This window comes from Eleutherodactylus coqui, chromosome 13, assembly GCF_035609145.1.
Source record: "Eleutherodactylus coqui strain aEleCoq1 chromosome 13, aEleCoq1.hap1, whole genome shotgun sequence".
NCBI classification, from domain to species: domain Eukaryota; kingdom Metazoa; phylum Chordata; class Amphibia; order Anura; family Eleutherodactylidae; genus Eleutherodactylus; species Eleutherodactylus coqui.
The window spans coordinates 3765323-3791586 of record NC_089849.1 but is presented as its reverse complement, the minus strand read 5'-3'; the positions used below and the strand labels follow the sequence as shown (position 1 = coordinate 3791586).

Here is a 26264-nt window from a genome sequence, read left to right as displayed (position 1 = left end):
GCCCAGGAACAGCGGCTCGCGTCCCGGTGGATCTGCAGACGGCACTGCTGGCGCACGGACGGGTTTATGATACGCTATGATCAGATGTGGATTATACGTAGCGGTGCGAGCGCGAACAAGGCGCAGGCGGCCGCACACGCGGATTTGTGTGTGCAAAAAACATATAAGCAGCCGCCATGTTTAATTCGTTTACTCTGCGCTATATTTGCGCAGTTCACACAAAAGCAGGACGTGCTGCATATCTTTTGCACAAACGGAAGGAGCGCGCAAAATACGCTCCTGAGAAATCAATGGATTCTATTCGCTGCATATTTTGCATGTGTTGCATGCAGCGCAATTCTGTTTGTGTGACTCCTGGTGATGCGGCGTCCCCGCAGACACTAAAGAGGTGTCGGCTATAACGAAGATTCGTCTCCCGAATGGTCGTCATTGACTGTAAGGGGGCGGTCACAGCGCAGAAATGGGGCGAAAAATCAAGAATTCTCATCCGCACGCCGGGGAGATGATTGACCGCTGCGGGTCTTATACTGGGGATGCTCAGCGTGGATTTCACCTACGCAGATGGGAGGGGCGGAGTCAATATTCACGTAAGAGATCGCGTTCACACGGCTTACCACAGCAGAAATACTTCTATGGACCTGGATGTGTCCGCGGTGGGCCGTCCGCTTGCAGCCTCCCGGCGCGGTTGCGGTATTATGACATCACAGCTGAACTTTCGTTTCCATGTTATGGATGTAAAATGAACGGCGGCGCGGAATCCCGCGAATGGAATGTTAAAATAGCGTAGACTTCAGCGCATAATCTGTGTCCCCATATCGCCCTGGCCGCGGTCACATGATTGACAGCCGCGATGGAAAGGTTTAGTTAAGAAAAAAAGCATTTAGATGCAGCTTTCCCTATCGGCTGCCGCGGATCCGCGCACAATTAGCGCCGATCCGCAGACCAAACGCCCAGATTCTGCATCAGGAATCGACGTCTCTACTTTTCTGCTCGCCGATTTCTGGTTGTAGAGCGGTTGGTAGAGCCAGTAGTTCAGCGGCCAATGGCGCAGTCTTGGCTCTTGCAGAAGGTCGCAGGTTCCAGCCCTGCCGGACATGATGCAGTAATTATGGCGTATGCTCCTGCGCAGGAGGCGGGTTCTTCATCACCTGGTTAACCGCGCTGTTCCGCAGGTGCTGATACGTTTGGGTCGCCAGAGGTGGAGGTTAAAAGGCAAAATCGAGACGGACGACAGCCAAATGTGGGACGAGGAGGAGAGGATATTTATACCCAACCTCTGCGAGAACTTCGAAATCAAGGTAAGGGGGCTTTCATCATCATCATCACCATCATCATCATCATCACCATCATCATCGTAGCTGGAACCTCCAGCCGCCCCTTTAATTCATGTGTGATCATGTTGGTACTATAGATCTGCGGACTCAAAGCCCAGATTGGGGGCGCTATTTATTAGTGGATCATATACATTACCGGCTCATGCTCTTAAAGGGCCGGTACAGTCTGGTGTAAAGTATAGAGAACATTGGGATGTAGTGTCAGGCAAGCCGTGTAAATAGAGGCCAACGGGGTGTCTGTGCGGCCGTCGCTCTGGGCTGTCCTGGACCCCTGACTGATACATTGTAACGCATCAGCTGTGTGAGCAGGATCGGGTTAGAGTAGGTTTCACCCGCTGACAACAAGCAGAGATGTAGAAAATAGCTGAACACTGAACTGCAGGTAAACAAGGAGTCGCACTGAACATCAGATGCTTGAGCCCCGCGGGTCCGTCACTGCGGTCTGCTTGGGAATGAGAGATCAGACAGCGTTCCTGTGACGCGGGAGGACTGCGACTGGTTTACTGCCCGCACGGATACATGCAGTGTAATCGCATACACACCGCCGGCGCAAAAGTCAACTGATACCGCAGTTGCACTGGGAATTAACCCTCCAAATCCCACAGTGGAAAATGTAAAAACTTGTGTTTTTGTAAAGATTTTACTTTGATAGACGCTACGTGAAAATGTGAACGGCTGAGCCTCCACACTGCGCCAGGCGAGATTCATGCAGATTATGAGGGCGGCATAATGATGGGGGCCCAACTGTCCCCTGGAGAAGAGAAGGGGCCACCAGGGGTCTGCATGCAGTCTGCCGCAGTTGGAGGGCTCCCGACAGAACCCTCTCCATGCAGTGAGCTGAGGCGCCCTGGCAGAGCTGGGATCCTGCCACCAGCTTCCCATGGCAGTGGTTGGCACACTACCCGCCCGTCTTGCCCACTTCATCAGGGAGGTGGGGCATGAGACGGGACGCCATCCTACAGCCGCCTGTTATTTTTTAGGATAGTCCTATGACCTCTTGTTCCTGCCTCCTCCAGGTCATTGAGCTGCGGGGTCTGACCACCGTCTCCGTTGGGGTTGTGACTTGTGACAGCGCGGACTTCTTCACCACCCGGCCGAGGGTCATCATCGTGGACATCACAGAACTGGGCACCATTAAGCTGCAGTTGGAGGTGACATGGAAGTAAGTGACCGCCGGCTCCTGCGCTAAAGGGAACCTGTCCGCTCGCTAATGGTGGCCGGGCTGCGGGGCGACGGTACACCGGCAGGCGTCACGTATACCAACGCTTACATTCCAGTGTTTGCTGCGGCGGTGGCGAGCGTTCCAGTGCTGCTCATTAATATTCATGTAGTCTCTGCTGACCCCCCTGCCACTGATTGGCAGGTCTACACTCGATGGGCACCGGTAATAGTGCCCCCGTCGGTGTGCAGCTCGCTGACCGCCTGGACACCGGTAATAGTGCCCCCCTGTGGTGTGCAGCTCGATGGACACCGGTAATAGTGCCCCCCGTTGGAAGGGGCGAGTATTTATCTTGGGGCGCAGTAAAATGATGACAATTGCGTCTTGCTCTCCCCTCGTGCTGCGGCGTTGTAATTTACTTTACGGCTCGCTGAAGTCATGCAGATCGGTCCTGGCAGGACGTGCCCTGATTTACCGCACGGCGCCCGCCTCATTTCCCAGCACTCGTGTTGTTGGAAGCGTTACTATAGATTCTTTTCCCTGATCATTGGGAGCATTTGGCCCAAATCTCTGCAGGGGGGCCGAGAGAGAAGCGCTGCGCAGCCCCCCCCACGGAGGGACGATGAATTATACATTCTGCACGCCGCTGACATAGAATCCAACGCAAACAGTGTCCGACGTCCCGCCGTCTCAGGAAACAACATTTGCAGATTCAACATGCTGCATGCTGGCTTTAACTCTGCCGTGTCACAGACCGCCGCCGCCGAGAGCCCCCCGCCGCCAAGAGCCCCCCGTCCAGGACTTCATCTGTAACTATACTTGTGGACAACAGAACGGGGTCTGCACCGAATGGCCACTATTGGAGCCCCCATCTAGTAGTGCGTTGGACCTCCTTTGATCTTTAGAACAGCAGCGCTTTCTTGTACATCCATCTGCAGGTATCAGAGGGGCAGAATGTGCCGAGAACACCCTCCCCACCGTTACTGCACCTCCACCAGCCGACAGGAAGGGGTCAGCGATTCATGCTGCTTGCGCCAAATTCTGACCTCCCATTAGCAACAGAGATCTGGCTCCATCTGACCAGGAGATGTTTCTCCGCTGCTCAGTGATACAAGTTTTGCGCTCTTTTGCCCGCTGGAGTCTTTCTGTTCCTCTTAGACACAATGGCGCTGGAACTGGTCGCCCGCTGTTATACCATCCGTGCGGAGGAACGGCGAGTTGTGCGTTCGGACACGTTAGTTGGAGCTCCAGCGTTGTATTCAGCTGACTGTGCAGCCTGTTGGTCAGAACGATTCCTGACATCCTCCTCCGACCCCTTTCAGTGATGAGTTGTTTCCACAGGATCCCCTTCCGCTGAATGTTTTCCCCGATCGCGCCATTCTCTGTATAATCTCTGCACCGTTACATGAGAAGCCCCGAGTCAGGCGGGATCAGGATTTCTCTACCAACTGCGGGGGGGTTTCTCATGTAATGGTGTGGAGAGTATACAGAGAATGGCGCGATCGAGGAAAACATCCAGCGAAAGGGGATCCTGCGGACGGAAACAACTCATCACTGAAAGGGGTCGGAGGAGGATGTCAGGAATCGTTCTGACCAACAGGCTGCACAGTCAGCTGAATACAACGCTGGAGCTCCAACTAACGTGTCCGAACGCACAACTCGCCGTTCCTCCGCACGGATGGTATAACAGCGGGCGACCAGTTCCAGCGCCATTGTGTCTAAGAGAAACAGAAAGGTGAGACTCCAGCGGGCAAAAGAGCGCAAAACTTGTATCACTGAGCAGCGGGAAAACATCTCCTGGTCAGATGGAGCCAGATGTCTGTTGCCGATGGGAGGTCAAAATTTGGCACAAGCAGCATGAATCGCTGACCCCTTCCTGTCAGCCGGTCAGAACATGTCAGCATCGCCATCCAATCTGCGGCATCTACAAGAAGCTTCCTGTCCGCAGGGGCCGATATTCCTGCAGAACCATTTCATCACCGAGTGGGATCTACACCACGATGATCGCTGCGGCTCTGAAGGAGTGCATCGCCACTAGATGGGGATGATAAGGGATGGTCGGCGCACAGGAAGCTTTCGCATCGGAGGCCCTGAAGTCCGTGAGGCTCCTGGAACATCATTTGCGTTCTGCTGCAGAACCTCCCAGCTAAATGGTTCATCAGTTGCTTCAGGTTTTAGTTTGGATTTGAGCAGCAACATCAGCACAAACTGTGAGCGCCTCTCATGCCCCCGTGTGGTCGGGGCCGTTCACTGCAGTCCCTGGGATCCTCATGTACTGCATTGTACCGGGTTTATAAGGCTCCGACCCTCAGCGTTTGTGAGCAGCTCCTGCGGACGCCCCATCTCTGGCGGTCTCTGCGTTGTGGTTGAGCTCAAGCCTTTGCTTCACCATGAAATATCAAGCGTGTTACTTTCCTTCTGCTTGCTGTCAGTGAATGGCCATGGAGGCTGAGATGTGTTCCGCTCCCACCGTGTGGTACGTTGTCAGTTAAACCTTTCCTGCGCACTCATCAGATCATCGCGGGATGTTCTTGGCGTCCGCCCAGACCCTGGACTGATGGCATGTGTAGATTAGCGCCGACCGCTGTCCTTATCGCATATTCATGGCGGCTCACTGGAATTCTAACCAGCTCAGAACATTAATATGGCGACCGGCGGCGCGCTCCCAGACCTTTGATGCGAGATTCCCTTGGAACCTGACGGTGCAGGATCCATTCTGCTCCCTGCTGCCGGAGCCCTTCGCCAAAAACAACAGCAGCCGCAGCAGAGAGGCGCTGATACATCCCCCTCCGGCGATCGCAGCGCACTGCGGGAATATGCAAACGTCCAATGTTACGTGACGTCAGGACTTGTGCTCCTTATGAGGCTCTTGATCACCATGTAAGGAGTTCTGCTACTCCCTAATATAGTTCCAATATCCCTGCCATCTGTCACTGAATGGAAACCATGAATTAAAGCGACCCTCCGGTTCTGGACAAACAAAGATGGCCGCACCAGCTTCTCTGACTACATGAGGCACACTGTATTAGCATCATTAGACTAAGACACTACACCTGCTTTGATTGGTCAGCACTGCCCATGTGAGCAGCATGTAGCGGCTTAGACTACCAAGGCACAGTGTGTGACACAGGTCACAGGTAAGCGCCCAAGTTACAGCGGACAGGACTTTGCTCCAGAGTGACCGTGAGCCACTGTGATCCCTAAGAGGGGAGTAGGGTACTACTTACCCCTCTTACCTACCCCCGCTTCAATGTTGCCAGTCCCCTAGCAACCCAGCAGAACCCTTGGGGGTGCGCTACACCCGCTACCTGCCGACTCCGCCAATGGGTTGCCGGTAAAAGCCCAAGCTGCAGCGGACAGGACTTGGCTCCGGAGCTCCATGAGTTGCCGTCATCTGTGAGAGGGGAGTAGGGCACTGCCCACCCCTCCTCCATGTGCATCAGGTAGTCAGAGAAGCGGTGCAGCCATCTGTTTGTCCACGACTAGAGGGGTATTCACCAGTCGGAGGTCCACCCCCGGTTCACTGCAATAGCCCCAATCTCTGCCGGTTGCATCCCCACCAGAGCCTGATGTGCTTGATGGACGAGTCCCGATGGTGACTACATGAGCAATGAACGACGCGGGACCGCTGCCGCTTTTTCTGGGATCTGACATCACTTGGGCCTTCTGGCAGATGCAACACAGACATAAACCCAGATCGTATGCAGCAAACACATGCAGGTGATTGGGAATGAGCTTCCGTTCAGTGACAGGCAGCAGAGGTATTGAGAATGATGAGGATTGGATGCACAAGCTGTATTCCAAAGAACTTGTTTACCTCTCCGGTCGGTCGCAGCCGCTGCGTTCAGATGGGGGTTTTGCAGTCGACCCCTCCTAACATCTTGTTCCTCTGTGGAGGGAGAGACCTGAAGATGTTCATAACCGATAACGGGGGGAGCGCTCTGCCTGTGGCTCGCTTATCGCGATCAGTCTCGGGGGGCCGCGGGGAGTCCTGATGAGGCGGGGGGGATGCAGACCCCGAACTGGGACGGCATGCCATTATCAGGGCTCCGCTGGGGCACACATGCAGCCCGTGACGCCATTCTGTGTGGCCCCATGTGATATGGCGGAGGACAGGTACTGGTAGCGCCCCCTCTGGATCCCCCCATATATCCTGTGTGGCACTGCAGAGTTGGAGAGCTTCATCCATGCGGGCGGATCCCTCCTACTAGCCTGCTGCCACAACACCCATCATGCACAGCGATGAGCCGCAAACACGGTCTCGGCATGCTGATAGGGGGACCCCCATTCTCCAGTTGGGTGGGAGTCCCTGTACCCATCAGACATTTACAGCACATGTTTGATAAGTCACAGATGTACCGGAATAGTGGGATTGTAGCCCTCGAGAGAAGGGTTGTGCGCCCCCAACCTACAGGCTCTGGTACTGAACGGGCAGCCCTGCTCTATGATATAGAACCTCCCTAAAAGCCTGGCTGCTTTCTATCAAACACAGTGCCACCCCTGGCCATAAGGTTGTGCCTGGTACTGCAGTCATCTGGCCTTCACTTTAATGGAGCTGAGCTGCAATACCACAGACACAGACACAGACACACACAATAATATCACTAAAGGTTCCTCCTTCCATAAAGAACGGTTCTGCAAGTTTTTAAATACATTTTATTTTTTAACTCCTTTCAATTTTCAAGATCTCTGCTAGCTGCCAGTAAAGAAAACCTGCGTTATTTAGAGGCAGAAATGTGGTCCTGGCGGCTTCCTTGTCTCACAGCCGGGTGGTACAATCCCCTGCGAGCTGAATGCAGCCTTCCTGTTTGTTACAATGTATCAGTCCGCAGACCAGAGGATTGTCTACTGGATACAATTGTAACAGATCCTCAGCTCTGACACATATGAGCAAGGGGGGCTCTACAGGGGGCTCTACAGGGGGGCTCTACAGGGGGCTCTACAGGGGGGCTCTACAGGGGGGCTCTACAGGGGGGCTCTACAGGGGGCTCTACAGGCGGGCTCTACAGGGGGGCTCTACAGGGGGGCTCTACAGGCGGGCTCTCATTCCCTGAGACGTAACAAAGTGCGTTGGGTGGTCTTCGCTTTACGTGATTCGTTATGAAGCCCCTTGGACATGATTCGGTATTTCTGCGGTTTTTGCCCGCTGACGCTATTTGTAGTTTTGCCGCCTGATTTGTAACGTGAATGAAGCAGAGATGGGATGCGTGTCGGCCGTCCGTCAGCCTAATACACGTATGACTGCCGAGCCGCCGGGACGAAGCGCAGGTCCTGTTTGTAATCTGGTGCGATCAGCGGGTGACGACTTCCAGCTGTTCGCTCTCGGGACGGATTGGCTCGCCTTGCTGGAATATTCCGCTGGTTTGTGTCAGCGGCCTCGGTCCTGGGGCCTGCGCTGTCCGTGGTGTTCGCCAGCGCAGGTTTAATAGTAACCAGGCACAAACTCACTAACGGACGCCGTGCGACATTCCTAATAATATTTCCGCTGTACTTATGGCGACTTTGTTCCTTTCCTTCTCAGCCCCTTCGATAGCAGCAAGATCCTGAGCACCCCGGGGACCGCCAGCAAGCTCTCCGCAAGTGTCCGGAAAGTGTCCTTATATCACTGGACGCCCCCCAACACGCCGAGCTTCCGGGACAAGTTCCATCTGGTGGGTGTCAGCAGTGGCCCCATATTGTCAGCTACTTCCAGGGGCCCCGACGGATGTACAGAAAGCTTCAAACTTTGGATTAGTTCTGAAACTTTCTAATTTACTTTCTTTCAGTCCTTCTGCATCCCAAAATCTGTGCTTGCTGTCACTGAATTAAAAGCTTGAGGCTGATAACGCCTCCTGACCCAGTCACACAGCTGAGGGTTTGTTAGAATGCAGCAGCCTGGAGGCCAAGAACTGTTGGTTTCAAAGAGGATTGGCTGCGCTGACACACTGTAACAAACCCCTGGCACTATCTGAACCTAGATGCAAGCAACACATGTCAGACAGCAAGCAGAGGTCTTGGAAAAAGCAAGAAATCAAAACAAAGTCTGTTCGATATTGCAGAACATTTCATAGCTTGAAGGGGTATTCCGGTTATAGGGGGGCAACTATCTGATTGGTCGAGTTCCCCACTGGCTGGACCCCCACTTTTTGCCAGAACGGGGTCCCATATCCCTTTGTGTGACCGGCAATGAATGGAGCAGTAATGCACATGATTTGCCATCGCTCCATTCATTGCCGGTCACACAAGGGACATCGGCCCCCCATTAAGTAAATCACATTTTTTCTTAACCCCTTAAGGACCAGACACTTTTTAGGTAGTTTTACTGCCGTTTTTCCTATTATTTATTATTTTTTCTAATTTGTATATTTACACTCCATTAAACCCCGGGATCGGGCTCCTCACTTTGTTTCGGATGTTTTGATGTATAATATGTGTGGTTTGGGATCGCAGGCCCTTATAGCGTCGGCTTTGGGTTATTATCTCTCTTATGTATTCTGTAATTACTCTTCATGTCCCCCGTGACCTCATATGAGACCCCTGGGGGACAGTCACATGTTTCTGGTTTTCTTTTATTTGACACTTTCCCCTGTAGTCGAGGCATCCACAGGAGCCCCAGTTACAGGGGAAACAGACCCCCCTGTAGTGACATTAGTCACCGGCAGGGCTGATCAGGGTCTGCTAGGACTCTGTAGCTCTACTGTAGCAGAGGCTCCCAGCGGTCATGTGACATTATGTTGTTTTGTAGCAGAACGACCTGGAGAGCTCATATCCGTCGCTAGAGAAAGACATCCAGACCCCCTACATCCTCAGCTACTTGGCCAATGGCGGCTTCGTCAGGGACCGCCGAAGTCTAGGACACAGCCTAGAGCTGAACAGCATAGACAGTCTGAGGAATCTGGAGGAGATCGGGGATGAAGTCGCCGCCAGTCCTCCGTCCTCTTGTGGGGAGACCCTGCCATATTCTTCACAAGAACTCACCCCCGACGGGCAGCCCCCAAGTCACGAAACGCTGGATATTCTCAGGGAAACCCCAAACCGCTACTGCGCCCAGAACGCCATGAAGCCGTCAAGGCTGGAATTTGATGAAAAGCCTAACAGCGAGGTGACGCGGGAGGGTCGGACCCCCAGCGCGGCTCTGGAGCAAAGCATTGGAGGCAGAGATAAGACTGCGCCACAAAGCGAAAGACGATCGCTACTGCGGCAGCTGGACGACGTGCTGCAGCTGCTGCGGTCCGAGGACGCCACACGGTGGAAGATGAAGGACATGGAGCAGCCAGTGCTGGCCTTTAGAGACAGAGTCCTGGTACGTGGTGGTCCGGGGGAGAGACGGGGTCACACTGTAAGCACCTGCTGGGTTTTCTGTTGCCTCTCACTAGGTTATGGCAGATTTTGTTTCTGTCCTGCAGCGCTCCAGCGATCCCGGGCCGGAGCTTCCCTCCATGGACAGCCTGATGGTGGAGACGGCACTGGGAAGTTTTGACTTCTTGCACACGGACTTCAGCACCGACGACTTGTCTCTATTTGGCAGCGTCCGCACGCACAGCAAGAGGTAAAACGCGTCCCCAGATATTCCCAGCATTTCCTGTGTCACAAAGAAGTCAGCAGCCTTAGTGGAAACTCCACCTCCGGGCCGCCCTCACAGGCGTTTGCAGAAACCCGTTTTTTAACGTCATGTTTACTGCAGATTCCGCCTGGTTTCAGCAGCGCTGGCGTGCGTTGTGCCAGCGTTGTGCCAGCGTTGTGCCAGCGTTGTGCCAGCGTTATGCCAGCGTTTTGAGCACCACTGAAAGCACAGCCAAGGCTGCTGATATAAGAAAAAAGTCAAGGCCTAGCTGGTTAAGTCGCGGTCTGCGGTGCCGCTGTCAGGACCTTGTGAAGCCGGCCGATTGCTCTGATTGGCTATGCGCCATTGAGTGACAGTCGGCTGAACCAATCAGAGCCAGCACTGGATGCGTCCAATCACAGCCATTCAATTAATGAATGGCTGTGATTGGACGCATTCAGTACTGGTTGTGATTGGCTGAGCGGGCTGTCACTCAGCGGCGCTCAGCCAATCAGAGCAATCTCTTGTTTGAGGCGGGGATTTCGAATCCCCGTCACCAGAGAAAAACTTCCCCTGCTGGCTGACAAGTCCCGAGAGCGCCGTCAGGGACAGCGACATCACCTGCAAGGGGAGTATTCATTCTCTTTTTTTTTTTTACTTTTTTTGGCGGTGCAGCTAGGCCGATTAGCAGTACCAAGGTGTGCCGGAACCCACATTCATGGGCAACACAGGGCGAAAAATGGGCAAAAATAGAACATGCAACGCTGTCATTACCAGCCTTGTGTGAGCAGCCCATTGAAATGAATGGAAGCGTAGTGCAGGGGGCCGGCCCAGGGCCTGACGGAAACCAACTCCTACCATTGTTAGAATGGCGCTCTTTGTGGCTGTACAATCCGGTTTCATCTCTCCATGTTGAGGGTGGATACAGGATAGCCGCAGGGTCACCAACCCCCAAAACTAGGAAAGTCCCTGAGACTCTACACTGACCACCCTTTTATTAGAGATCCCCATCTAGTAGCGTTGGACTCCTGCCCTTCAGAGCTGCAGCAATTCGCTGTGGCGGAGATCCCACTCGGTGATGAAACTATTCCGCAGGAATAGCGGCCCCTGCGGACAGGAAGCTTCTTGTAGTCACTGCAGATTAGATGGCGGTGCTGACAGGTTCTGACCGGCTGACGGGAAGGGGTCAGCGATTCATGCCGCTTGCGCCAAATTCTGACTTCCAATTAGCAACAGAGATCTGCATCCATCTGACCTGTTTTTCCGCTGCTCAGTGTTACAAGTTTTGCGCTCTTTTGCCCGCTGGAGTCTTCCTGTTTCTCTTAGACACAATGGCGCTGGAACTGGTCGCCCGCTGTTATACCATCCGTGCGGAGGAACGGCGAGTTGTGCGTTCGGACACGTTAGTTGGAGCTCCAGCGATGTATTCAGCTGACTGTGCAGCCTGTTGGTCAGAACGATTCCTGACATCCTCCTCCGACCCCTTTCAGTGATGAGTTGTTTCCGTCCGCAGGATCCCCTTCCGCTGGATGTTTTCCCCGATCGCGCCATTCTCAGTATACTCTCCACACCGTTACACGAGACACTCCCCCCCCCCCCCCCCACGGTTGGCAGTGAGACGCCGGCTAGTCTAGCACTGATGACCGGCCTCGTTGGAAGACGCTCCGAACGCTGGGTTTTCCCATCCAAGGCCTTTTTTACACGGCGACAGCAATATTACTGCTACAAAATCACTGCAATATCGCAGCTTTGTACTCGCGGTTTTTGTTGCGCTTTTTTTGTGAAATCTCCTATCGCTTCGCTCTGCCGCCATTTTGTCCCAAGAATAGGAGTTTCTAATCTTACAAATGTTTTGCACGAAAATCACGAGTTCCTGCGATGCGACACACAAGGAGAAAACGGGCTACAAATAATAGCGCCTCGCTAATGTGAGGGACCCGCTGCCAACCGCGGACTTCACATCCATGCGATCTTGTAGCCGCTGTGCGAGCGGCCTGATGTGGAATCACTGAGACTGATCCACGGATAACCTGCCACGTGATTTTATGCCGCTCTCCGGGGTCACGGGGGGAATTACCATCCAGGGGGCGCCAATCGCGAGAGGGCCGGGATCTAATACAGGGGCTGCGGTGCGTTTCTCTTCGTGGTCCGGGTGTATTATGAATGTCTGGCTGTATGAGTGGAGACATTCTATTGGAAGCGCAGCGCTCCGTCCGGCGGCCGCGTCTCATCATCTACTTGTGTCATAACTTCTCGCGCCATTTTCCTTCTTCTGCATTTCAGTGACGGCGCGGTCACTCCTCCCGCGGCGCTGACATTCAGCTGTCATAGTGACTTGGAGGCGGCGGGGCTGAGTACCGGACACGAGGACCTGGACGCTCTCCTATCCGTCCATCTGGATATCTGCAAGGCGCTGCTGAAGGTGAAGCTGGGAGGATCCAGGGGGTCTGGCTGCGTTGAGCCGGACACGGACGGCCATGAGTGACCACCTTCCTACATTCACCTGACGCTCTGCTCAGCCCAATACAGGGGAGGCTAAACTGCTGCACTACTGAGGGGCATAGACGGCCAGCGGGATAGGGCGGGGGTGCCCGGAGCTACGGGCCGCCCGGGGGGGATTATGTGTTCAGGAATATGGGCCGCGTGGGGGGGGGGGGGTGTTCGGGAATATGGGCCGCGTGTGTGTGTGGGGGGGGGGGGGGGTTTGGGAATATGGGCCGCGTGTGTGTGTGTGTGGGGGGGTGTTTGGGAATATGGGCCATGTGGGGGGGGGGGGGGTGTTCAGGAATATGGGCCATGTGGGGGAGTGGGGGTGTCCGAGAATATGGGCTGCGGGCTCCAGGACTCCAAGATGTCTTAACCCCTTTGGGACTTTGCTTTACAGAAATTGACCTCCCCGAACACGGGCCGGATCGTCCAGCAGCATCTCCTGGAGGAGCTGTCGTGGCAGCGGGAGGTCCTGGAGGATCTGTCCATCATTTATACCCAGCAGGCTCCGGAGAAGGCGTCCATCCAGGACAGTGCGTGTCGTCCGCTGCGCGCCGCTTGCGTTCTGCGTTCTACGCACCCCACAGTCCTCCTTACTGTATTTCTCCTCCACAGTTTTCCCAAAGACCAAGAAGATCCGCCATTTCCTGGCGCTGTGGGAGGGCTGCGTCCGGCCCGAGGCTCCCTGGTTCTGCTCCTCCGAGGTGTTCTTCAATCAGCTCAAGAAAATGTTCATGCTGAAGATCAAATCCAAGTTCCCCGGACAGCTGGAGGCGGGTGAGGCGCTTCTGCACCCTGAACCCCAAAAACTGTCGCCCATAGAGGCTTGCAGTGTTGGGGTTCGTTCACATCAGCTTGGAGGCTCCATTCAGAGTCTATATTCCTGGATCCCTTTAACCCCTTCCCGCCCCAGATCTTGGTGTTCCCACAAGAGGACATGATTTTGCAACAGTGGAGCCTGATAGCCGGCGTCCTGCTACAACAGCAGGGATCGGTGAGAATGCTGATCCCTGTTGTTAACCCTGTTTATGCCACAATGCCTGTTTATCGCAGCATGTAAAGGGTTCACACAGGCAGCTTGCTCCCTCTGCGACATCATTGGCCCTCGGCTATGTAATCATGGAGGACTGATGGGTTGCCTTGACAGCTGGACTTCAGGCAATGGTGTCCTGGGCTGCCATAGCGTATAATCGCCATTAATAGTGATAATAAAAATAGGCCACGTCACTAAGGGGTTAAAATCCGGGATGACCTCGCACTGCGTGCCGCACCGCTGCATCCTGTGCAATGCCATATATATATATATATATATATATATATATATATATATATATATATATATATATATATACGCGGTGGTACGCGGGCTCCCTTATAAGACGGGTGAGATGCTGACTTCCTCCTTCTGTGAATGAGCCCTGACTGGATCCCTGCAGCCAGTAATCCTTCTAGCCGCGGCCGGAGGACATAAGGAATCCTTGCGGGATGTGAAGGAGGTTCAGTAAGGACATTGATGAGTCCTGCAGCTGACGGGCGACCACAAGGGGACGGGACCCGTCCGGGGATCGCATTACCCCGCAGCCCAACAGGATGTCTGGGGGAGGAAGGATGTCAGGACACCCTGAGGAGTCTGCGGGACACATTAAGACCCCTCCTGGTCGGTGGGCTTCTTGCTGCCCTCCCTCATCTGTGCTAATTACCATCGCAGAGACCCCCGGCAGGAAGTTATCCCAAAAAGTAAGATCCGCTCTGGAAATCCCATTTATCCACAAATCAGTCATGGAGACATTAAAGCCGCCACTGATGAGGAGCGCCGTGCGACCCGCGCTGGGGGGAGAAGACCTTATATATTAGGAAAGCATGGCCACCGTCTTCCATAAACAGCGCCAAACCTGTCCGTGGGCTGTGCCTGGACTGACGTGAACGGAGCTGATCTGCTATACCACATGCAGCCTGTGGAGCAGAATGGCGCTGTTTCTGAAAGACGGCGGCCATGTTTTTCTAATCCTGGATTCCTGCTGCGGTCATCACATGATCACCTGGTTTTCATCCTTGCCATGTGAGCTAACGATCTGCTGTTCCCCACAGTGTTCAGGAGAGTGCTGGAGCAGATATTTGGGTTTGGTGGGGTAATGGCGTCAGACGAGATTCCACAATCCATCGTCTCCATCTTCTTGTTCTACGGCTACCTGCGCAGGTACCACGTGTTCGACCTGGAGAAACACTTTGCAGCACTTACCAGAGAGGGTGAGTTGTGTAAGAGGTTCATATCGCTCACACTGCAGCCCACAAATGGCTGATAACAGAGAACAGCTGCACAGAGGATGCAGTGAGGGCACGGTGTGGTGGTTGTACAAGTCCCCTGTCTCTTCCCCTCTGCAGTCACTCTCATCGGCGCCCTGCAGCGTCCCGGGCGGCTGAAGAAAATCAAGAAGCTGAAAGTGAAGCAGATCTCCCGTCTGCAGCCGCTGCCGCAGCTCCTGCAGCTCGTGGCCGCCTGCCAGATAGACGAGAACATGAAGCTGTGCAAAGTGGCTGCAAGCTTCCTCAGCAGAGCGTCAGCAAACAAGCACTTCAAGCAGAAGGTAGGCGGTGGGGGACAGAGGGCGACAGCGGACAGAGGGGGGCGAGGGTCAGGGGGACAGCGGACAGAGGGCGACAGCAGACAGAGGGGGGCGAGGGTCAGAGGGTGGCAGCGGACAGAGGGGGGCGAGGGTCACAGGGTGGTAGCAGCGGACAGAGGGGGGCGAGGGTCAGAGGGTGGCAGCGGACGGAGGCCGGTGGTGGACGGCAGGGGACAAAGGAGGAGGGGCAAGGGACAGGGCAGTAGTGGACAGAGTGGGGCGAGGGACAGGGGGACAGCGGACAGAGGGCGACAGCAGACAGAGGGGGGCGAGGGTCAGAGGGTGGCAGCGGACAGAGGGGGGCGAGGGTCACAGGGTGGTAGCAGCGGACAGAGGGGGGCGAGGGTCAGAGGGTGGCAGCGGACGGAGGCCGGTGGTGGACGGCAGGGGACAAAGGAGGAGGGGCAAGGGACAGAGGGCAGTAGTGGACAGAGTGGGGCGAGGGACAGAGGGCGACAGCAGACAGGGGGGCGAGGGTCAGAGGGTGGCAGCGGACAGAGGGTGGTAGCAGCGGACAGAGGGGGGGGGGCGAGGGTCAGAGGGTGGCAGCGGACGGAGGACGGCAGTGGACGGCAGGGGACAGAGGAGGAGGGGCAAGGGACAGAGGGCAGTAGTGGACAGAGTGGGACGAGGGACAGAGGGCGACAGCAGACAGAGGGGGGCGAGGATCAGAGGGTGGCAGCGGACAGAGGGGGGCGAGGGTCAAAGGGTGGCAGCGGACAGAGGGGGGCGAGGGTCAGAGGGTGGCAGCGGACAGAGGGGGGCGAGGGTCAGAGGGTGGCAGCGGACAGAGGGGGGCGAGGGTCAGAGGGTGGCAGCGGACAGAGGGGGGCGAGGGTCAGAGGGTGGTAGCAGCGGACAGAGGGGGGCGAGGGTCAGAGGGTGGTAGCAGCGGACAGAGGGGGGCGAGGGTCAGAGGGTGGTAGCAGCGGACAGAGGGGGGCGAGGGTCAGAGGGTGGCAGCGGACAGAGGGGGGCGAGGGTCAGAGGGTGGTAGCAGCGGACAGAGGGGGGGGGCGAGGGTCAGAGGGCGACAGCGGACAGAGGGGGGGCGAGGGTCAGAGGGTGGCAGCGGACAGAGGGGGGCGAGGGTCAGAGGGTGGTAGCAGCGGACAGAGGGGGGGGGCGAGGGTCAGAGGGCGACAGCGGACAGAGGGGGGGCGAGGGTCAGAGGGTGGCAGCGGACAGGGGGGGGCGAGGGTCAGAGGGTGGCAGCGGACAGAGGCCGGCAGTGGACGGCAGGGGACAGAGGAGGAGGGGCAAGGGACAGAGGGCAGTAGTGGACAGAGTGGGGCGAGGGACAGAGGGCGACAGCGGTCAGAGGGGGGCGAGGGACAGAGGGCGACAGCGGTCAGAGGGGGGAGAGGGTCAGAGGGGGACAGCGGACAGAGGGGGACAGCGGACAGAGGGGGACAGCGGACAGAGAGGGGCGAGGGACAAAGGGCGACAGAGGGGCAGAGGGCGACAGCGGACAGAGTGGGACAGAGGGGCAGAGGGCGACAGCGGACAGAGTGGGACAGAGGGGCAGAGGGCGACAGCGGACAGAGTGGGGCGAGGGACAGAGGGCGACAGCGGACAGAGTGGGGCGAGGGACAGAGGGCGACAGCGGACAGAGTGGGGCGAGGGACAGAGGGCGACAGCGGACAGAGTGGGGCGAGGGACAGGGGGCGACAGCGGACAGAGTGGGGCGAGGGACAGGGGGCGACAGCGGACAGAGTGGGGCGAGGGACAGGGGGCGACAGCGGACAGAGTGGGGCGAGGGACAGGGGGCGACAGCGGACAGAGTGGGGCGAGGGACAGGGGGCGACAGCGGACAGAGTGGGGCGAGGGACAGGGGGCGACAGCGGACAGAGTGGGGCGAGGGACAGGGGGCGACAGCGGACAGAGTGGGGCGAGGGACAGGGGGCGACAGCGGACACAGTGGGGCGAGGGACAGGGGGCGACAGTGGACAGAGTGGGGCGAGGGACAGGGGGCGACAGCGGACAGAGTGGGGCGAGGGACAGGGGGCGACAGCGGACAGAGTGGGGCGAGGGACAGGGGGCGACAGCGGACAGAGTGGGGCGAGGGACAGGGGGCGACAGCGGACAGAGTGGGGCGAGGGACAGGGGGCGACAGCGGACAGAGTGGGGCGAGGGACAGGGGGCGACAGCGGACAGAGTGGGGCGAGGGACAGGGGGCGACAGCGGACAGAGTGGGGCGAGGGACAAGGGGCGACAGCGGACAGAGTGGGGCGAGGGACAGGGGGCGACAGCGGACAGAGTGGGGCGAGGGACAGGGGGCGACAGCGGACAGAGTGGGGCGAGGGACAGGGGGCGACAGCGGACAGAGTGGGGCGAGGGACAGGGGGCGACAGCGGACAGAGTGGGGCGAGGGACAGGGGGCGACAGCGGACAGAGTGGGGCGAGGGACAGGGGGCGACAGCGGACAGAGTGGGGCGAGGGACAGGGGGCGACAGCGGACAGAGTGGGGCGAGGGACAGGGGGCGACAGCGGACAGAGTGGGGCGAGGGACAGGGGGCGACAGCGGACAGAGTGGGGCGAGGGACAGGGGGCGACAGCGGACAGAGTGGGGCGAGGGACAGGGGGCGACAGCGGACAGAGTGGGGCGAGGGACAGGGGGCGACAGCGGACAGAGTGGGGCGAGGGACAGAGGGGGACAGCGGACAGAGGGGGGCGAGGGACAGGGGGACAGCGGACAGAGGGGGACAGCGGACGGGGGCGAGGGACGGGGATGCGAGGGACAGAGGGGGACAGCGGACAGAGGGGGGTGAGGGACAGAGGGCGACAGCGGACAGAGGGGGGCGAGGGTCAGAGGGCAGCAGCGGACAGAGGGTGGTAGCAGCGGACAGGGGGGCGAGGGTCAGAGGGTGGCAGCGGACAGAGGCCGGTGGCGGATGACGGGACAGAGGAGGGGGGGGCGAGATACAGAGGGCAGTAGTGGACAGACGGGGGGCGAGGGTCAGAGGGCGGCAGCAGACAGAGGGGGGCGGCGGATGACGGGACAGAGGAGGGGGGGCGAGGGACAGAGGGCAGTAGCGGACAGGGGGCGAGGGTAAGAGAGCGTCAGCGGACAGAGGGGGGCGAGGGTCAGAGGGTGGCAGCGGACAGAGACCGGCGGTGGACGGCAGGGGACAGAGGAGGGGGGGCGAGGGACAGAGGGCAGTAGTGGACCGAGGGGGGGCGAGGGTGGCAGCGGACAGAGGCCGGCGGCGGACGGCAGGGGACAGAGGAGGGGGGCGAGGGATAGAGGGCGCCAGTGGACAGGGGTACGAGGGGGGCAGCAGTAGACAGAGGGGGGCGGCGATGGACAGAGGGGGTTGACTGGGGACAGGGGGGCAACGGGGGACAGAAGGGGGTGAGGGCGACTTTCACGCTGCTGTCACAAATATGAGCCCCATTCTTTTGAGCGGGGTCATACATGCGAGCGATGTTTTCCTACATGGCACCGCGGGAAAGAAGTTTGCGGGATGTTCTACCTTTCTGCGGGCTCTCGCTTCTCTCTACGGGGTCGGCGGCAGCGTCGCACCGTGTGTCAGGTGCCCGTGATGCGAGGTCACCCATGGAAAACAATTGAAGAAACTCCGCTATCCGCCTCGCATCCTCGTGGAATTCACATGGTGGGGAGCGCGATCCGGGTGGGATTCACGGCGCCATAACTCGCTCCTCGTGTCGAGTTAGCCTTAAGGACTCAGCAGCTCTCTTTCACCCTCCTTCTCACGAGCCGCACGTTTCCTTTTCTGTCGCGCTGATTAGGACCGTTTCGGTGTTCATATAAATTATACATTCTGCCATTCATGCTATTACATCACAGGGCAGGATTGGCGTCCGTCCCATGACGTCACCGTCTGTAAGAGGGCAGGGAGGGGTTAAGGCCGGTCCACTGTTCTGTATAATCCCCGTAGGCCTCATGTCCGCGGGCGGATTTTTGCTGCGTCATGCAGAGCAGTAGTTCCGCTCCGTAAGCCTCCACAGGATGGTGAAACGCTCCTTCATGTCCACCAATTGCGGATACAAAATCGCAGCATGCTCTATTTCCCTGCGGTTCTCACACGGACGGCTTCCATTGAAGTCAATGGAAGCCGTTTGGTCCGCGGCCCGCCCAGAGCTGACACTGCGGGCGGGCCACAGATTCTGCGGAAAGCAGGAGTTTGGAGAAAAAAAAGTACTGTGCATGTGCGGCGGCCGGGACTTCCGTACAGATCCACGGTACAGAAAAAAGAAGACCCGGACAGGTGAGCAGGGCCGTGGGCAAGGCTGGATTCTGCTGCGCTATCTGACGCGCCCGTCGACATGATGCCTTAATCGTCGTATGAGAAGAAGACCTCAATAGCGCAAATCTGAGATCTTTGTATCACAGAATTGTCTGGACTGATACATTGTAACAAACTGCAGCTGTGGAAGACAGACTAAAGTTTTACCAGACGACCTGTGATTGGACCACCACTGACCGGACGACCTGTGATTGGACCACCACTGACCGGACGACCTGTGATTGGACCACCACTGACCGGATGACCTGTGATTTGACCACCACTGACCGGACGACCGGCGATTGAGACCACCACTGACCGAACGACCTGGGATTGGACCACCACTGACCAGACGACCGGTGATTGGACCACCACTTACGGGTCCTTTCTTGCATCTCATGGTTTTCCTCTGCTCTACGAGGCCGGAGTCTGAGCTCCGGGGACGGTAACAGTCTGGGCAGTGAGGGTGGTTCTTTGTCCCCGTTGGATGGCAGCGCAGTCTGTACGCTATGACTGACCCCTCCCGATAACTGATGAGCGGCACTGCAGTGGTGGAGGTCCTCTGAGACCCCCACCTGTAGGCTTCATATTGGGGGTCTAGTTCGGGTCACCACTCAGCGGTCGCAGCAGTTGTTTCCCACGTTCTTCCCTTTAACCCTCCCTGGGATATTTTCTTTTGAATTGACCGCAGACGGAGGCGGTGAGACCCACGGGGTAAATTCTGATTGCCATGGAAGCAGCTGAGGAATGTGTATAGAGAGACGGACGGGTCGGATTGTCGGGCTGGAGGAACAGAATTAAGCTCCCCTTTGCTTCTGAGGGGCTCCGGGATTGGGGTAAGCTCCTAGACAGAGTGCCACACTTGCCCGTGGGTGGTGCTGGTAGTGCAGCGCATCCCATTCTACTGAGTACTTTAACCGTGGGTACAGCCTGCGGCCCAGTGCCATGTCAGCTGAAATCTCCCAGCATTCCCTGCTTCTTCTGCTGATTTGAAACGACTCAACGTTGTAGATTCATCCTATACATAACCTGTAGATCACGGGTGTTCGTGCCGTGCGGCTGCAATGGGGCCCTTAGAGAGGCGGGGCCCAGCCGTGTTTGGCTCCACCCCATTTTCTGCTGGGTGGCTGGAACCAGTGCAGGTTGACCCTCTCTAGAACTAAACTGTTTGAGGGCAAGACGGTCGGACGATGTCTTAGAGGAACAAACACCAGAGCCGTCTGTCCTGCACCTTAAGGGGATTGTCCGGGACTTCACTAGTGCCGCCATGATTCAGCTGTCAGTGTGGGCAGCGCTGGAAGCAGACGGCTCCGTGCCCCGGCGGCCCGGGATGGTATTGCATTGAACGCAGTGGGATCTGTGGCTGCAATAGCATCCCGGGCCGCCGGGGCCCGGAGCCGTCTACTGATGGCTGGTCAGACAGCTGATTGGTGGGATTGCCAGCGGTCGACATCAACTGTTGATGACTTATCCCGAGGACAGACCCCTGTAAGGCGCCCATACACATTAGACTTTAGATTTCTGTCAGCTCTGACATGTATGGCGGTGGCGTAACGTTCCACCAACAGGCGCTATTGGGGAAAGACTGATTGGGTAGGTTAGGGTACTTTTACATGGAACTACTGTCAGGTGGGTAAGTGCCCCGCCAGCCAGCGATAATCCCTCACCAACTGGAGGCGGAGCGCGACAGAGATCTTCCAGCCGCCAACCTCCAGAGTCAACGGGCCGCCGCGCATGGGGCCAACAGCTACTTGTAATCACTTACAGCCCACGTAAAAGTACCCATACCTACCTAAACCCGTGGATGTGGTCGCCCGGGGAAGCAGCTGGTGAAGGTGTGTGGAGGCCTCGTCTACGTGCCCCTCTGTAGCCCACCGGGGTCTGATGCTTCTCCTCTCTCTGCAGGCCGTCCTCTACTACACCGAGCTGCTCTCCGATAAAGATGTGAGAGTGCAGAGATCAGCGTGCCTGGCCCTCAAACACCTGAAAGTAAGTGCCCCCCTCCCTGGAATCAGAGGGGAGATAATGTTGTCATTAGGGTTATAATAAACTGCTTGCGCCAGCGCGCCAGTCACACGGGGCATCTGGAGGGCACAGATATCCGGATCACTGGAGACCCCAGCAGCCGGACCCCCAGACATTCTGCAGGTTGGAAATAAATGTCTTTAGTGGGAAAACCCATTAAAAGAGACTCCGGCGCCGGCGTCTATCCCTGTGAGCGACGTTTATGGGCTGACAGTAGGTGTTCTACTTACCTGCCCCGTCGTCCCCCCGCTGTCCGCCCGTTATAGTTTATAATGTGACACATGACTGCAGCTAACACCTCCTTCTAGGCAGTCAGAGACTTGCGCCATTTTCCTGCCTCCTTAAGACCACCCTCCCTTCTCAAATCTCGCGAGCAACAAGAAATGTCATAAACTTTAAGGCAAACCCTGATGTAAACTGCTTAGTAAACATGGGCCTGAGGGCTCATTCACATGGCGAACATTAGATTGGCTTTGAGGTATTCAGACCTGTGGTTTTTGCGCTCGTGGAAAAAAACAGCAAGTTCCATTTTGGTCTGTATTACGGACTGAAGTAGTTAATAGAATCCTAGAATGGTGGAGCGGGAGGGGTCCTGCGGGGTCATGGGGTCCCGCGGGGTCATGGGGTCCCGCGGGGTCATGGGGTCCCGCGGGATCTTCGGGTCCAACACCCTGCTAAGTGCAGGATCACTAAGTCACCCCGGTTCCAGGCGGACAGGGCTGCTGTGTGACGGAGCCCTCGGCGTTCGCCCGGCAGTAAATGTGCAGCAGGTAGATCCGCCCCTAAATGGTGCTGATTCTGTCGCAGATTTGCCGTGTATTTCACATCCGCTTCTGTGTGAACGTTTCCCCTCGGCGCGGCTCGGTCTGTAAATACCGCCGAGGGGCGAGGAACAATGTCAGACAATAACGTCTTTTCGTTTTTCTTGTTGTTTGACGTGGTTGTTGACCTTCCGCGGACCCCGGCTGTAGGAACACCGTGAAGGCGGCCTTAATAAAGGGTTAGTCGGGCCTTGACCTATCGCCTGCATAGGATGGCAGTAGCTGGTGGATGGGGGGTCCGCTGCGCTGATCATCCGGTCCACACTCTGCAGCGGGCTGGACATCATCATCAATGGTCCGAGGGAGTAGGGGGAGCGCCACCTTCACTCCTGTTACTGCTTCCTGCTCCTCTCAGGGTCAGGATGCCACATCTTGTCCTGTGTAAGAAGTGTAGTCGCAGCGGCGCTCCCATTGATTTCAGCAGGAGGGAAGGCGGCGCTCCCATTGATTTCATCGGGAGGGAAGGCGGCGCTCCCATTGATTTCATCGGGAGGGAAGGCGGCGCTCCCATTGATTTCATCGCTCCACCTGCTTCCTCTGCCCATTGATGGCCACCTCTGGCCTGCTGCAGAGTGATCAGCTGATGGACGGGGGTCTGGAGCGGCGGTTCCCTGCCCATCAACTACAACTATCCTCTGGATAGGTCATCAGCTAAGAAAGACCGGAATACCTCTTGTAGTGGTTCAGTTTATCAGTAGTAAGAATGCTGCTTGCTGTCAGTGAATAGATTTTTAAGTTCTACCTCCCACAGGTTGAAGTGTCTCATGTCTGGACAATACTCTGCAAGCTGAAGACAGGAGAAGCAGCTGCACAAATCTGATAGTTTGCTACAATGTATCACAGAGCATTGTCTACACTGGGTGCAGATGTATCTGCCTCTGAATGGAAGTAAGTCTTGTTCACTGACAGCAAGCGGTGATCTTAAAAAATTGGTGTGGGATTGAAAGGGGCTGATTTATGTAGCGCCATGTATATTTTATTATTTTCCTAGTTTACTCCCAGTGTGAGTGCGCCTATTTTCAGGTGCCCCGGTTCTGCGCCCGGGTGCCCTGCTGCTGGGTGCTCTTCAGTTTGGCAAGGTTTCTTTGGCCATTCATCGCCCCATAGAAAACCCAAATGTGTGTGAGATTGTAAACGGCTGTGTGCTCCCCCTGCAGGGCACGGCCGGCATCGACCAGATCGCAGCATTGTGCCAGTCAGAAGTGGAGGATGCACGAATCACCGCCAGAGAGACCATCCTGGCACTTGGTGAGTGGAGCAACCGGTGTTACAGAGGTGGCCCGACCCCAGGCTGCCCTGACAGCACACGCCAGCGGCGCCCCAAGTCTGCCCCTCCCCCAGGCTGCCCTGACAGCACCCGCCAGCGGCGCCCCAAGTCTGCCCCCCCCCCCCAGGCTGCCGCTGTGGGTCTCCTGGACTGCCTCTCTGTTAATCAGCTTCTGTCAATTAATGAAAATAATTGGCCATTTTATGTTTCAGGTCAGAAAGGTCGACAGACGTTCAGAAAGACGGACAAGATCTGCCGCGAACTGCAGGAAACGCTGACGCTGGACGGGGAGGTCGAGATCACCGTGTTCTGAGGATGTCGTTCATTAGGAGCCGCTCCTCCGACCCCGAAGCCCCGACTATCCCAGAGACTACAGGATCTGGATGGAGAACCTTCCTCCGGCGGCGCAGACATTCAGCCATGTAGGAAGAGACCAAAACATTACATGGCGTCGCACCGTGACCAGGGGGTGAATCCTGTATATATTGGGGGGACCGTCCGTACAGCACTGATGTGGGACAGAAAGGGTTAAACCAATGTACATAAACCTGTATATTAAAGCCTGATACTTTGTAAATTTAACTCACATCCATAAATAGGAAATAAAACTGGTTACTGAACCGGGCTGGAAAGCTGCGCTAGTTGTCAGAAGGTGTCATGGCGGTAAATGCGGTGCATTCGATGCCAAAATATACCTTTTCTTGGCACGTCATCTCTGTATGGGGTAAATGATGAAAGAAAAGAGCTGCAGTATCGGGCTTCACCACCAGGTGTCAGCGCAGGGACGAGCATATTAAAGGGGTTGTCCCGAGGCAGCAAGTGGGTCTATACACTTCTGTATGGCCATATTAATGCACTTTGTAATGTACATCGTGCATTAAATATGAGCCATACAGAAGTTATTCACTTACCTGCTCCGTTGCTGGCGTCCCCGTCTCCATGGAGCCGTCTAACTTCAGCGTCTAATCGCCCGATTAGACGCGCTTGCGCAGAAGGGTCTTCTGCCTTCGGCTCGGTTCGGCAGCAGTGGCTTTCTGGCCCCGCCCCCTTCTACGAGTCATCGCGTAGCTCCGCCCCCGTCACATGTGTCGATTCCAGCCAATCAGGAGGCTGGACTCGGCACACGTGAGGGGGCGGAGCTACGCGATGCCGCGAAGGGGGCGGAGCCAGAACGTCGCTGCTGCCGAACCGAGCAGAAGGCAGAAGACCCTTCTGCGCAAGCGCGTCTAATCGGGCGATTAGACGCTGAAGTTAGACGGCTCCATGGAGACGGGGACGCCAGCAACGGAGCAGGTAAGTGAATAACTTCTGTATGGCTCATATTTAATGCACGATGTACATTACAAAGTGCATTAATATGGCCATACAGAAGTGCTGAACCCCCCTTGCTTTCGCGAGACAACCCCTTTAACGGTAACATGTCATTCTTCACACCGTACCGCTCGACTTCGGTCGTAAACAGGAGTCGTTCAGCCTTTGGACAACTGCCTGTTTACTGTGAATGGAGACAAGTGGGTGGCAGGGATCTCGGGCGCTCCGCCTCCACTCACAGACAGCGGCCCCATCTAGTTTAAGGAGATAAGAAAGATGGAAAAATACCTGTACAGCGCCATCTAGTGGGGGCAGCATTCTTTCAAATCAAAGTGACTTTATAACAAGTCTTATCAATGAATGAGAATAGGAAACCAAGCCAGACTCCATACACAGCCACCTGCTCCAGGGTGTTCGCCCCTCCTCAGTGTGCAGCCGGGCTCCATGCACAGACAGCGGCTCCCGGGTGCTCGCCCCTCCTCAGTGTGCAGCCGGGCTCCATGCACAGACAGCGGCTCCGGGGTGCTCGCCCCTCCTCAATGTGCAGCCGGGCTCTGTGCACAGACAGCTGCTCCGGGGTGCTCGCCCCTCCTCAGTGTGCAGCCGGGCTCCATGCACAGCCAGCTGCTCCAGGGTGTTCGCCCCTCCTCAGTGTGCAGCCGGGCTCCATGCACAGACAGCGGCTCCGGGGTGCTCGCCCCTCCTCAGTGTGCAGCCGGGCTCCATGCACAGCCAGCTGCTCCAGGGTACTCGCCCCTCCTCAGTGTACAGTCAGGTTCCATGCACAGCCAGCTGCTCCGGGGTGCTCGCCCCTCCTCCGTGTGCAGCCGGGCTCCGTGCACAGACAGCGGCTCCGGGGTGCTCGCCCCTCCTCAGTGTGCAGCCGGGCTCCGTGCACAGACAGCGGCTCCGGGGTGCTCGCCCCTCCTCAGTGTGCAGCCGGGCTCCGTGCACAGACAGCGGCTCCGGGGTGCTCGCCCCTCCTCAGTGTGCAGCCGGGCTCCGTGCACAGACAGCGGCTCCGGGGTGCTCGCCCCTCCTCAGTGTGCAGCCAGGCTCCGTGCACAGACAGCGGCTCCGGGGTGCTCGCCCCTCCTCAATGTGCAGCCGGGCTCTGTGCACAGACAGCTGCTCCGGGGTGCTCGCCCCTCTTCAGTGTGCAGCCGGGCTCCATGCACAGCCAGCTGCTCCGGGGTGCTCGCCCCTCCTCAGTGTGCAGCCGGGCTCCATGCACAGCCAGCTGCTCCGGGGTGCTCGCCCTTCCTCAGTGTGCAGCCGTGCTCCATGCACAGCCATCTGCTCCAGGGTGCTCGCCCCTCCTCAGTGTGCAGTCGGGCTCCATGCACAGCCAGCTGCTCCAGGGTGCTCGCCCCTCCTCAGTGTGCAGCCGGAATCCATGCACAGCCATCTGCTCCAGGGTGCTCGCCCCTCCTCAGTGTGCAGCCGGGCTCCATGCACAGACAG

General features: G+C 57.1%; 1 protein-coding gene across 4 annotated transcripts in view; it reads left to right on the top strand.

The window, feature by feature from the left end:
- The window catches only part of RIPOR3 (RIPOR family member 3), a 116289-nt gene extending 92164 nt beyond the window's left edge, over positions 1–24125 (top strand). For 3 of the 4 annotated variants that reach the window (XM_066587695.1, XM_066587698.1, XM_066587697.1), the window contains 13 exons: positions 1173–1298; positions 2351–2496; positions 8015–8144; positions 9218–9775; positions 9879–10021; positions 12299–12437; positions 12900–13035; positions 13118–13279; positions 14591–14749; positions 14885–15087; positions 21282–21365; positions 23380–23470; positions 23702–24125. In XM_066587695.1, coding sequence (XP_066443792.1) covers positions 1173–1298; positions 2351–2496; positions 8015–8144; positions 9218–9775; positions 9879–10021; positions 12299–12437; positions 12900–13035; positions 13118–13279; positions 14591–14749; positions 14885–15087; positions 21282–21365; positions 23380–23470; positions 23702–23802 — 2178 coding nt within the window. In that variant the 3' untranslated portion in view covers positions 23803–24125. The remainder of the gene's footprint in view (positions 1–1172; positions 1299–2350; positions 2497–8014; positions 8145–9217; positions 9776–9878; positions 10022–12298; positions 12438–12899; positions 13036–13117; positions 13280–14590; positions 14750–14884; positions 15088–21281; positions 21366–23379; positions 23471–23701) is intronic. The other variant, XM_066587696.1, reaches the window with a different exon arrangement.
- Positions 24126–26264: the final 2139 nt, after the last annotated feature.